The sequence below is a fragment of the Pan troglodytes genome, chromosome X (assembly GCF_028858775.2).
Source record: "Pan troglodytes isolate AG18354 chromosome X, NHGRI_mPanTro3-v2.0_pri, whole genome shotgun sequence".
NCBI lineage: Eukaryota > Metazoa > Chordata > Mammalia > Primates > Hominidae > Pan > Pan troglodytes.
The window spans coordinates 121,119,279-121,131,790 of record NC_072421.2 but is presented as its reverse complement, the minus strand read 5'-3'; the positions used below and the strand labels follow the sequence as shown (position 1 = coordinate 121,131,790).

At 34.6% G+C, this 12,512-nt stretch overlaps 1 protein-coding gene across 33 annotated transcripts in view; it reads left to right on the top strand.

Moving 5' to 3' along the window:
• The window catches only part of THOC2 (THO complex subunit 2), a 133,087-nt gene that overhangs the window by 107,545 nt on the left and 13,030 nt on the right, over positions 1 to 12,512 (top strand). For 8 of the 33 annotated variants that reach the window (XR_008542036.2, XR_008542035.2, XM_016943317.3 and 5 more), the window contains 11 exons: positions 1,191 to 1,319; positions 1,669 to 1,800; positions 1,889 to 2,073; positions 2,151 to 2,216; positions 2,577 to 2,755; positions 3,001 to 3,103; positions 4,557 to 4,987; positions 5,183 to 5,241; positions 6,616 to 6,747; positions 11,955 to 12,092; positions 12,436 to 12,505. Coding sequence is in view for 19 of the 33 variants with exons in the window: in XM_016943317.3 (XP_016798806.1) it covers positions 1,191 to 1,319; positions 1,669 to 1,800; positions 1,889 to 2,073; positions 2,151 to 2,216; positions 2,577 to 2,755; positions 3,001 to 3,103; positions 4,557 to 4,987; positions 5,183 to 5,241; positions 6,616 to 6,747; positions 11,955 to 12,092; positions 12,436 to 12,505 (1,624 nt within the window). In the remaining 14 variants the exon portion in view is untranslated. Of the gene's footprint in view, positions 1 to 1,190; positions 1,320 to 1,668; positions 1,801 to 1,888; positions 2,074 to 2,150; positions 2,217 to 2,576; positions 2,756 to 3,000; positions 3,104 to 4,556; positions 5,006 to 5,182; positions 6,056 to 6,615; positions 6,748 to 11,954; positions 12,093 to 12,435; positions 12,506 to 12,512 lie in introns of those variants that run through there. The other 25 variants (XR_010154887.1, XM_063804857.1, XM_016943320.3 and 22 more) reach the window with 15 other exon arrangements.

Here is a 12,512-nt window from a genome sequence, read left to right as displayed (position 1 = left end):
ATTTATAGAGGTATTATTGTGTGTTTAATTAAAAAGCATGAACTCAAGAACCAAGTGTCTGAACTTGAATCCTAGCTCTACTACTTTCTAGCTGTATGATCTTTGGCAAGTTATTTAACCTCTCTGTGCCTGTTTTCTTATCTGTAAAGCATAAGTACCTGCTTCATAAGATTGTTGTGAGGATTAAATGAATCACTACACATAAAAAGTACCTGATATGTAATAGGCACTCAAGGTTAAACTATTAACTAAGTATTTGAGTTTACGTGTTGTATCATAATAGGTAGAACTCTCTTCTCCATTCTTAACCTTCACTTCTCAAAAAAAAAAAAAAGACAAAAAAGTTTACACCTTCACACACATATAAAAGCAGGGAAGCTTTTCAGTATGGTCATATGCACATTTTGCATTTAGCTTTTTTCTTATTACTACATTTTGTGGTTTAAAAACATAATGTGGCCGGGTGCGGTGGCTCATGCCTGTAATCCCAGTACTTCGGGAGGCCGAGGCGGGTGGATCACGAGGTCAGGAGATCGAGACCATCCTGGCTAACATGGTGAAACCCCCTCTCTACTAAAAAAAAAATACAAAAAAATTAGCCGGGTGTGGTGGTGGGTGCCTGTAGTCCCAGCTACTCAGGAGGCTGAGGCAGGAGAATGGTGTGAACCCGAGACGCGGAGCTTGCAGTGAGCCTAGATCACACCACGGCCCTCCAGCCTGGGTGACAGAGTAAGACTCCGTCTCAAAACAAAACAAAACAAAACAAAACAAAAAACATAATGTATGTTCCAGTATGTCAGCTGCCTATTTTTAATTTCTATCAGCATTTCCTCTGCTTACTCTCCCCGTAAACCCAGTAATATGTATGGCTAAGTGGTTAAGAAACTATTATGTAATAATAAAAAAAAAAACTTATTATGTAATAATAATGATAAATTTTTTTTTCCTTGTCACTGTAAATCAGCTTTCTTTATAAAAGTTCTTGTTTTGGGTGGTTGTTTTATGAATGCATTATTTCCCCACAAAAGCCAAAATCTCCAAAGTTCTCTGCAGCGTCATTATATAAAGGGAATATACATTTTGACTAAGCTTACCTGTTTATTATGACTTGCTGTAAGAGAATCTTCTAATATTTTTAACTGATTTTGACCTTGATTTGTTTCTATTTTTTAAACATTTTTTTCCTGTAGGTTTTCTCTGACATAATTTACACAGTTGCAAGCTGTACTGAAAATGAAGCCAGTCGATACGGAAGGTTTCTTTGCTGCATGTTAGAGACTGTGACCAGGTGGCATAGTGATAGAGCCACATATGAAAAGGTATGACTAATAAAAACCCTTATATTTTACCCATGTATATAATGACCACATCCATTAATATCTAGATAGTTGAGTTTTAAAAGAGAAGCTGAGTTTAAGATTCAGTTGTAAAACTGTGTTTATAAGCACAATTAATTTGTTATTAAAATGTGCTGTGTACTTTTTTATTCTATCTCAAACTGACATTCCAAATTAGTATCTTTGTATAATTTGAACTTTTTGTGACTACTTATCCAAATAAGCATGATGTTTTTACACGGAAACATTGATCTAGTCTACTTAAGTTTCAATTTCTGCTATTTTGTGGATCATAATTTTTCTTTAAAAGTGACAAACATTGTTTCCTTAGGAATGTGGAAACTATCCAGGATTCCTTACCATATTACGGGCAACTGGATTTGATGGTGGAAATAAGGCTGATCAATTAGACTATGAAAATTTTCGACATGTTGTACATAAATGGCATTACAAACTAACCAAGGTAAAAAAAAAATTGGATTTTTCAAAGGCAAATTTTTCTCTTTATACTTGTACTTTTATAATAATGGATCTGAAAATGTTTGTTGTAGGCATCAGTACATTGCCTTGAAACAGGCGAATATACTCACATCAGGAATATCTTGATTGTGCTAACAAAAATACTTCCTTGGTACCCAAAAGTTTTGAATCTGGGTCAAGCTTTGGAAAGAAGAGTACACAAAATCTGCCAAGAAGAAAAAGAGAAGAGGCCAGATCTATATGCATTGGCTATGGGGTAACAAAATTATATTTTAATGTGATTTACAAGACTAGATGACAGAAGGATTCTGAAGACTTTAAAATGTTTTACAGTGTTGAAGTTTATCTTCTGCCTTCAGGAGATTATGGGAGATTATGCGATCATGTTTCCACAGGCTGGTGAGAGTTACCACTTCTGATTATCAACTTCCGGTCTATACTGGATGATAGTTTTTTTAAAGTCATATATAATATTTCTTGATTGGGAGGAAATATAATTTTATCATCATAGTTAACAGATCTTCAAGAGTAAAAAAAAAAAGCCATCTTAGTTTAAGGATTAGTTTATAGTGAAATTGTAATTTTTAAGAAAGCTGGTCATTCTATAAAAACCTTCAAGAACTTATTAAAAATTGGTATTTTTTAATTCTCTAGAACCACATAGTAGAATGAATAACTTGCTAATTTTATTCTTAAAAACCTCATGTTTATGTTTTTTGATTTGTGTTTGTATATTTAAACACTTTGTGCGACTTTCAGCTACTCTGGGCAGTTGAAAAGTAGAAAGTCATACATGATACCTGAAAATGAGTTTCATCACAAAGACCCCCCTCCGAGGAATGCAGTTGCCAGTGTGCAAAATGGGCCTGGTGGTGGGCCTTCTTCATCATCAATAGGAAGTGCATCTAAATCGGATGAAAGCAGTACTGAGGAGACTGGTATGCTTATTTGTAGAAACTTATAAGTAATATATTTTATTTCAACAAAGTGAAATGTTTTGTATCACAGAATGAGTACAATGCTGGCTTAGTATTACTTTTTATTCCCTAGATAGGAGTATATAAGCATTAAGAAGTAATCAGCTTGCTGTTTCTTTCTAATTATTCTCTAATCATTTTGCTCTGAAATTGTAGCTTATTTACATTTAGGGGCTTGTTAAATAAAACCTTACTTTTTATTTCAGATAAATCAAGGGAGAGATCTCAGTGTGGTGTGAAAGCTGTTAATAAAGCTTCTAGTACCACACCTAAAGGGAATTCAAGCAATGGAAATAGTGGCTCTAACAGGTAGGAACACTGTGCCATGTGTCATAATTCTAAATTCTTTTTAAAAATGATTTTAATGTATTTTTTTGAGACGGGGTTGGTCTTGCAATGTTGCCCAGGCTGGTCTCGAACTTCTGGCCTCAAGCGATCCACCTGCCTTGGCTTTCCACACTGCTGGAATTAGAGGCATGAGCCACTGCACCTGGCCCTCATAATTCTAAATTCTTCTATGAGTCCTCATGAGTAGAAGGGGAGTGGTTGTTGAGTAATGTGAAAAGTCATTTATGTTGGGCTTTGAAATTTTGTATGTACCCTATTTTGCTGATACGCTTTACATCCTAATTATGTTTTGTATAGTTATGCTTGTATAACGACTTTGTTTCTCCTGCTGGGATATTCAGGGGAATGTAGGTGTGAAGTTAAACAAATATTTTAGGATAGAGGGATTGCTGTGAACAATCTGAGTAAGGACAGACATAAGAAAAGCCTACACTAATTTAAGTAGTGATCCATCCAGCTAAGTAATGCATTTCCTGATAGTAGTTACCTTGGTTGGTTTGTGGGATATAGTTTTGGTTTTTACCGTTTATTCTCATAGGTTATAAATGTATGCCAAAAAAGAGCCTGACATTATTTTAATAATTCTTTTTTTATTTTTTTGAGACAGAGTCTCTTTCCATCACCCAGGCTGGAGTGCAGTGGCTTGATTCTTGGCTCACTGCAACCTCTGCCTCCTGGGTTGAAGCGATTCTTGTGCTTCAGCCTCCCTAGTAGCTGGGATTACAAGCGTGTGCCACCACTCCCGGCTAATTTTTTTTGTGTTTTTAGTAGAGACAGGGTTTTGCCATGTCGACCAGGCTGGTCTCAAACTGCTGGCCTCACGTGATTTGCCTGCTTTGGCCTCCCAAAGTGCTGGATTATAGGTGTGAGCCACCGTGCCCGGCTAATACATCTTTTAAATCTGCAATTAATGAATTTGTTTATGATTTACTGGATAAAGAAATACTTCCTTTTTTCGAGAAGGAGTCTTGCTCTGTCACCCAGGCTGGAGTGCAGTGGTGTGATTTTGGCTCACTGCAACCTCTGCCTCCCAGGTTCAAGTGATTCTCTTGCCTCAGCCTCCAGAGTAGCTGGGATTACAGGTGCCCGCCACCATGCGCAGCTAAGTTTTTTGTATTTTTAGTAGAGACGGGGTTTCACCATGTTGACCAGGCTGGTCTCGAACTCCTGACCTCAAGTGATCCACCCTCCTCAGCCTCCCAGAGTGCTGGGATTACAGGCATGAGCCACTGCACCCGACCATTACTTCTTCCTTTTTCCTTGTCTTAAAGTTGTCCTTTAGTTTTCAAAGGACTCCCCCTTAGTTCTAGTATTTTTGAAGTTAGTAAGAAACCCTTTATGATATATTTTATCATATATCAAAGGATATATTTTATGATTATTTGTGTTAAAATCCCATGTTTTTATTCTTAAGCAACAAAGCTGTTAAAGAAAATGACAAAGAAAAAGGGAAAGAAAAAGAAAAAGAGAAAAAAGAAAAGACTCCAGCTACTACTCCAGAGGCCAGGGTACTTGGTAAAGATGGTAAAGAAAAACCAAAGGAAGAGCGGCCAAATAAAGATGAAAAAGCAAGAGAGACCAAGGAAAGAACGCCGAAGTCTGACAAAGAGAAAGAAAAATTCAAGAAGGAAGAAAAAGCTAAAGATGAGAAATTTAAGACCACTGTCCCCAACGCAGAATCAAAATCAACTCAAGAAAGGGAAAGAGAGAAGGAGCCATCCAGAGAAAGAGATATAGCAAAGGAAATGAAATCAAAGGAAAATGTTAAAGGAGGAGAAAAAACACCAGTTTCTGGGTCCTTGAAATCACCTGTTCCCAGATCAGATATTCCAGAGCCTGAAAGGGGCAAGTTTACCTTTCTTTGTACGTTCTTACGTTTTGTTATTTTAATGTATAGTTGGTTATTGTCTCCTTGTTTTGGTAAGTTATATAGGGGTTTTGCTAGGGGAACTTGATTGTCATACAAGTTGGTGTTTTTTTTTAAGTGTTTGGAAAACTAGAAATGTACCTTATTCTGACTATTTCTTTTTGTCTTAACAGAACAAAAACGCCGCAAAATTGATACTCACCCTTCTCCATCACATTCCTCCACAGTAAAGGTTAGTATAGCCTGAGGAAGGCAGCGTCCATGTTAGGCTCACCTGTTTGGAATACCAGTGTCCTGACTTCCTTCAAGTCTTATGCCAAGCATTCACTGGAGCCACTGGAGGTTTTATATTGCATTAGAAAATGAATTTTTCTATATTGGTGGACTGATTTTTTTTCCTATTGAGTATTTTTATTATAAAAATGTTAAAACTTCAAGGACTTAGCACTAATTTTGTAGTGTTTCAAAGTGCAAGAGAAATTTTACCCAGAAGTGCCTCAACTGCTTTAAGCAGTCTTTTTTGGAGTGCAATGGTAGCTACAAGCAAACGAATCTTTTCAGCAGAATGAAGCCTATTTTTCAGCATATTGAAGAATATATAGCACTGAAGACTTCCTGGATGACACAAGATAAACAAGTTACCTCTGAATTCAAGCTTCTTGATGAGCATCATACCGATGTGTGCCTTCTAAGAAGGAGTCTTGAAAGGAGTTCCATTTTAAAGTCTCCTTGGTGATCAGTTCTCCTGTAGTTGTGTATATTCAGTGAGCATGCAGCTTCTGTTGTATCTTCCCTTGGAGGTTTGTTTATACCCATTGGGTTCCCAACAAGTTGAACCTTGCGTTACGATAAAAGCAGATGTGGCATCCAATCCTACCACCCAGCAAAGAGAAACCCCAGGCATTCAACTGCAGCACAAAATCGTGGGTGTAGCCTTCTTGAAGACTCAGGGTAGCCATTCCTTGCTCCATATTTAATTTTAATTCTAAAGTCATCTAATTTCATGGAATCTTTGAATTTGCAGTACGTTGAACTTTTAAAAAACTGTAAGTTATTAATTCTTCATCAAGAGCACTGTGGTGGAATATCGTAGTTGATTTCTTTTTCTTTCTTTTTTTTTAATGCTTTCTTTGTGTGGGGGAGGTGTGAGATTCACCATGATAGGCACTTTGCAGAAAAAAAAAGTGATTACTCTTATATATTTTGTTTTCTTGTTAATACAATGCCACTGAATTTTTTAGCTAGGATGTGTATATTCATATTAGAGTTACAAATAAAGTAAAATGTGAATCCTCCCAATTAAAGAAGAACTATGAAAAATATAAGGCAATGTTGTTCTTCCACAGTGACCTCCAGTATTTTAAATTTTTTGTGGAGAAAAAAATGTTTTGCTTTCTTAAACCTCTTAACTATAGCTTAAGTAGAGAGATATGAACAATGTGGCATTGACATTTATTTTTAAATTCTGAGCAGAGAAAGATTTTTATTTCTTACATTGAGTACATTTAATTTAGTTTTTAACATTACAATTCCATTACATGTTTTTTTTTATTGTTGATATTCATATTGATAATGACATCATGAAATTTATCCTCACAAGAAGTAGCTGGTTTATTTCCAGGTTACAGCCATACTTCCCAAAGTTCCTCTGGGTTCTGAGAACTATGCCAGCTCACCTGTCATCTCCATTCATTTTCTACAGGACAGTCTCATCGAACTCAAGGAATCTTCAGCAAAGGTTTGAGTCTTTTAAAATCATCATGCCTAAGTAAACCAAATGTTCTTTACTTATTTTACTTAGTAGATGTCCTCACCCTAGTACATTCAGTAAGCTGAGATCAGTGGGATAAAGTACTCTGCTTACATTGAATAACCTTCAAAAATATTAAATGTTAAAACTGAAACAACAGATGACAGTGATCCCTTTTAATGAGATTGTTATAAAATGTGTGTAATGTGGCAACATTTCTATCATCTCTCCTTGCTTGCTGTGTTATACCTTCTCCTTTTATGCTTTTTCAAAATCTGGAAATAAGTTTAACATTCGGGGAAGAGGTTATTTGATTGTTTTGGGTTTATTTAATTTTTCAAAACAAATCTGCCAGGCTGTCTGACTGTTTAGACAACCCAAAATACCAAAAAATAAATTTGATGCATTCACATATCTGTTTTAAAAATGGAACTCATCTCAATCTATAAAAATTCTTTATATATCCTCTGCTGAGGTACCTTTTTGGTAGTTACAGCACAATATCAGGAGATACTGTTAATGTGAAAGAATCATTCCCCTGGACAGGAATACTCGGTGGTTGTGTTTACATGTCAGTATTAATTCTTACCTATTATTCTACTTTCTTGAGTATTCTGCTACTAAAAGTAGTGTGCAGTTTGTGTATCTTATTACAGAGTTTATTTCAGTATTATGCTTGAATTGTCCATTGTTCATGTTGTTTTGTCTTTGTTATAAAACGTGTACCCTTCTTTGATTTTCTACTTTGCCTCCTCTTACAAGCTACAAGCAAATGAATCTGCTCAGCAGAATGAAGCCTATTTTTCAGCATAAATATTGCTTGCCATGATTAAAATAGAAATCAGCTAAGCATGATTTCTTTACTGGTGGACCAAATGAAATTTTGAAACAGAGCCAGTTGACATTACTAACTGCTTTTAGATGTATAGATTTATAATGAAATGTCTGTGGATATTGGGCAAATAAGGCACTAATTTTTAAGTTTATATTAGCCAGTGTACCTGTGTCCTAAAATTGTAGCATTGTTTTTTAGAATATACTATATTAATCAAAAGTCTCAGCTATGCTGGGAGAACTTCCATTTAGTTTTATTTTTTTTCTGATTTGAATGGATGTTTTATTTGAAGTAGATATTGGGGTTATTCTGTAATACGCTATTGAAGAACAAGCCGAAATAACACATTAGACACAACATCAACCTAATGACATTATTTTTGAAAATTCTAAACGTCCAACGTATTTTTGTTTTTTTGCTGTTAGCCATAACGTCACAATACTAACAGAGTTCTCCATACCTAGTAGGAGTTACAAAAATGTTGATATCAGGTTGGAATTATATACTGCTATTTTTTATTACATGGGATTATTATTTAAAATGATGTTCCTATTTAGGTTAGTTTTGGAAAACTTAATTTATATTCCATTTCAATTTTGATATCTATAGAACTTTCATTTAATGTAAACTTTTTATTGGCTAACTTAAATATATACTGCAATATAGTAGGTTTTTATAACCAGTTTCAAATTGTTTATGTCAGTCTTAACCATCAGTGGCTTCTATGGGCTATTTTAAATTAATGGGCTAACAGTGTTAACTTCTGAATATTTGTTTACTGAAACATACTTTGAAGCAGTTTGTAACCTGCTGTTAGAATTAACTGGATTTTCTAATCGATGATGGTTCCTCACATTTGTGAAAAGGCCTTTTGAAAATATGTACTGTCTCATTTCATGCTCATAACAGTGCTGTGAGGTAGACAGGGCAGGTGGATAGTGTCTTTTTGACAAATGAGAGACTAAAAGTTCTTTAGCTTTCCCAGTTACATAGAATTTGTTAGTATCAAAACATGAACTAAAATTAAGGTTTCTTGATTCCTAGCACCACCCATTTCAACAATAGTTGAGAGGGTTTTTCTAGCTCCTTTAGTGTGCTTGCCTTGGTTTTTAAAAATTAGTGATTCAAGCCAGTCTCCCACATCCCTCCTTTTTAAAAATGGTGTTTTGCAGGCCTTTAAAATTTAATTAATTTATTCCACATGCAACCAGAAAAATTTGAAAATGGCATATACATATGCTTCTAAAAACTGTGTGACTCCTACTACTTTTCAGATCTTTAGTGCTTAGCATGGTGCCTGGCAGTAAGGTTAGGTATTCAATAAATATTTGAAGTGATCTCTTAAGCCTTTGCACTTTGGTAAAGCATGCAAAGTACTGGTTTGCATAGTAGCTGATGTTGCATTTTTATGTGTCTAGAAAGTTTAATAGCATATGAATGTCTTAGAAAAAAAATTTCACTGGACTTTGAGTGATCTCCAGAGTTGATTATCTTTAGCCTGTTTCTGAGGTAGCTTTTACTTTCTAGAGGGTTTGGAAGATACGCATCTATTTTCATATTATCTTGTCACTTGTACCTATAAAATTCTCTCCCTGCTTTAGTTTGACTTTTTAGTTATGCGTTTTCTGTGGGATTCTCTTTATTATTTATTTGCTATTTTTACTTTCTAATTTGTGGTAAAAGCAATACATGGATTTTAGCTTTTCAAATGAGATTAACTAAAAGAAGAAAAATCTAGCTTAGTATCCAAATCTTTTCTGTCAGTTCACCCTTTACCCCTAATTTCCAAATAGTGTATTTCTAGTTTTGATCAATTGTGTTTTGATGTAGCAATTCTAGCAGCTACTTTTGATGAAGATAGTGTTAAAAAAAAAAAAAAAAAAAAAACAGGTTCCATTAATCAGCCTCTCTCTAATTTAGGAGGGCATCAGTAACCACCTCAAGACAGAATTTAGCTTTTAATTTGTTCACCATCTCAAAATGAGGATTTACAGCCAAACCCAAGCCTAAAAGTGAGGCCATCTTTATATAATATAGTGAAGCTTTAATAAAGTCAGTGGAGCAGAGTTTTCTGAAACAGATTTTGAAAATCAGTCAAATTCTTTTTTGGACCTTAATGATCCGAATGTCAAGAATAAAAGCCAATCAAGAACAAAACCCAGCGATGCTACATACAAATCCATTTAATGAATCCTTAATTTTATTTGTCAAACTTGTATTGAGTATTCACTGTGTGTACAAGGAACTAGGAAGTATGTAAAAGTAGAAAGGCACCTTAGCTCTTCTACCATACTGGAAACTGTTATGGACAAAAATGTATGACATGAAGTTAATAGGGAGCACTTGTCATAAAAAAAAGGTAAATATAAAATAATGGAAAGTGAGTTGCAGAGTTGAGGGATGGTTGAGTGCTGATGACTTTGGCCATCTTTGAAGGCTAAGTAGGATTTTAAGAAGTTAAGATAAAAATGAACAACCATTCTAGTAATGAGAACTGCTGGAAAGGACAGATGTTAGGGAGCAGTGATAGCCACAGCATAGAATGCATTGGGTTACTATAGCAGGATATAATTGTGAAAAGTTGGTGGAGAGTTTGGAATGCCTAAACTAAGGGGTATGCATTTAATTCATTAGGCAATGAGAAACTCTGTTTTTATGCAAAAGAGTATTTGATCAGAACTACTCTAAAGAAGGAATTGAATTGGGTACATTCTGAACTAAGAATTTCTGATTGTGTGTCAGTTGAGCTATGTGACTTTTTATGTCAAGAATGAAGTATTTGAACATTAATGCCAGAAGTAAGTTCTAGAAAAATTTCTCAATTCCTCGCAGTACAGAAAGTAAGCACAGTTCAAAACTTCATTATTAATAAGGGTTGTGTGTGTGTGTGTGTATTTTTTTTTTTGCTTTTATTGGGAAAAATTACTACTTAGAGAAGTCTTCTTTGAGTATTGCAGCAATATTTCCTTTGTCTTAATCATTTTCATAAATAATGTTAAGATATGAATAAACCTCACGATTAGAAAAATCTTGATGTCATTTAAGGCATTCTCGCCAGCAAGAGTATCTTTTAGACAAGTATTTTTATGACTATCGTTCTCTTGCTCTTTATTAATAAGCATTTTGTCTATTTCAGTTTATCAACTTTTAAACATTGAAATTTTAAAGAATCTACTTCTGCATTGCTATGGCAGTATTTCTGAGCCAACTGAATTGAAAATGTTTGGTGGTGTTAAAAAATAAGTGTTTAATTCTCAAACTGATGGTCTTCATTTTTCATGTATTCCTTTGAATACCAAAGGATTTCTTCATGTAAAAATATTTGACTTTTGACTCACTATTCTATTTGTTCCTAAGGTGTATCTAGCATTGTGTAGTTATGTAATGAGTTATATTCAGTATTCTGCTGCATAATACTTTTAATGTCTTAAATTAAACATAGGCTTGTAGCACAGATATAAATGCCATAAGGTTAGGTATCTGATTATTTCCTGACTACTTCCTAAATATTTTATGTTACAGCATATTTCCATATTTACAACTCACCTAAGAAGGGTTATCTCTCAATTATTTAGTTAGAATATCCTTGATGATTGGCTGTTTTATTGCGTATAGCCCTTTTGGCAGAGAAAGAATAGGCAGAGGAGAATATTGGTTCATTATTTTTTAGTCTTTTGAATTGTTTAATCATCCTCAGCTGACTAGATGGCTTTCTGAGGTATTTAGAACCAAGAAGACAAATTTCACAGTTAATTGTGATTATTTTGATAGAAATTGGAGTGCTTTCAGAAGTAGAGAACACACAGCCTTTACATTTGTAAAAATAATTTGGGATAATCTTTGCATGGTTCACACTGAGGCAGAAAAGAATTATTAGCAAAATCATAGCTAGGTTTTATTTTTATACTTTTGCCTATTGCCATTATTGACTGCCTATCGGTGGATGGTAAGACTATTTAAAATTTCCATGATTGTGTAGAGGTGTTTTTTTCTTTTTTCTTTTTTTTTTAAACAGTAGAGAAACTCCAGTCACTATTGTTCATATATGGACTCTTGTAATGGTGGTTATAGGTCTTTACAATAGAGCTATAAGGAATACTCTAGCTTGTGAATTTACTAATGAGTCTCAGTTGAGGCACAAATGAACTGATGGAGTTTAAATGGTGATTTTTATAAGGCCAAGAATTGAAGCCTTTGTATAATTTGTGCCATGCCCTTTTATTTTACCTCTTGTAATCCAGATAGCTGACCAGTTTTTACTTTGGGTATAATTCCCAATTGTGTTTCATTTAGTAAACAAACAAATGATGCCAATACTGGAAAACTAATAATCTTTAGTAATATTGCCTTAATTTAACAGCTCTACATTAATCATACTCCTCCACCACTGTCCAAGAGTAAGGAGAGAGAAATGGACAAGAAAGATTTGGACAAGTCAAGGGAAAGATCCAGAGAAAGAGAGAAAAAAGATGAAAAGGACAGGAAAGAGCGGAAAAGGGTTTGTAAAAATTTTTTTAAACTAGTTTGGAAAGCTCATTATCATGTACACCAGTGTGTATGTTGCCTTTTAAAAAATACTAGTTTGTTCCATAGTAGTCTGTTATTTCATGATTTTATTGATATTTTTACCCTGAAGTGTTTGCATTTTCTACGTTAATAAGGATCTTCAGCCTAGTAATCTCTGTCAGCTCGGCTTGTCTTTCATGCCATTTTACCAAGTATGTGAAACTACTGCAAATACTCTCCATTGCTAGTTAGCTGTGCCCTTCTCATATAAAAGTAATACTTTAAAACAAAAACAGAAGCCCTTGGTCAATGTAGTTCACAATTCTTGGTTCTAGGATCACTCAAACAACGACCGTGAAGTGCCACCGGACTTAACCAAGAGACGTAAAGAGGAGAATGGAACAAGTAGGTA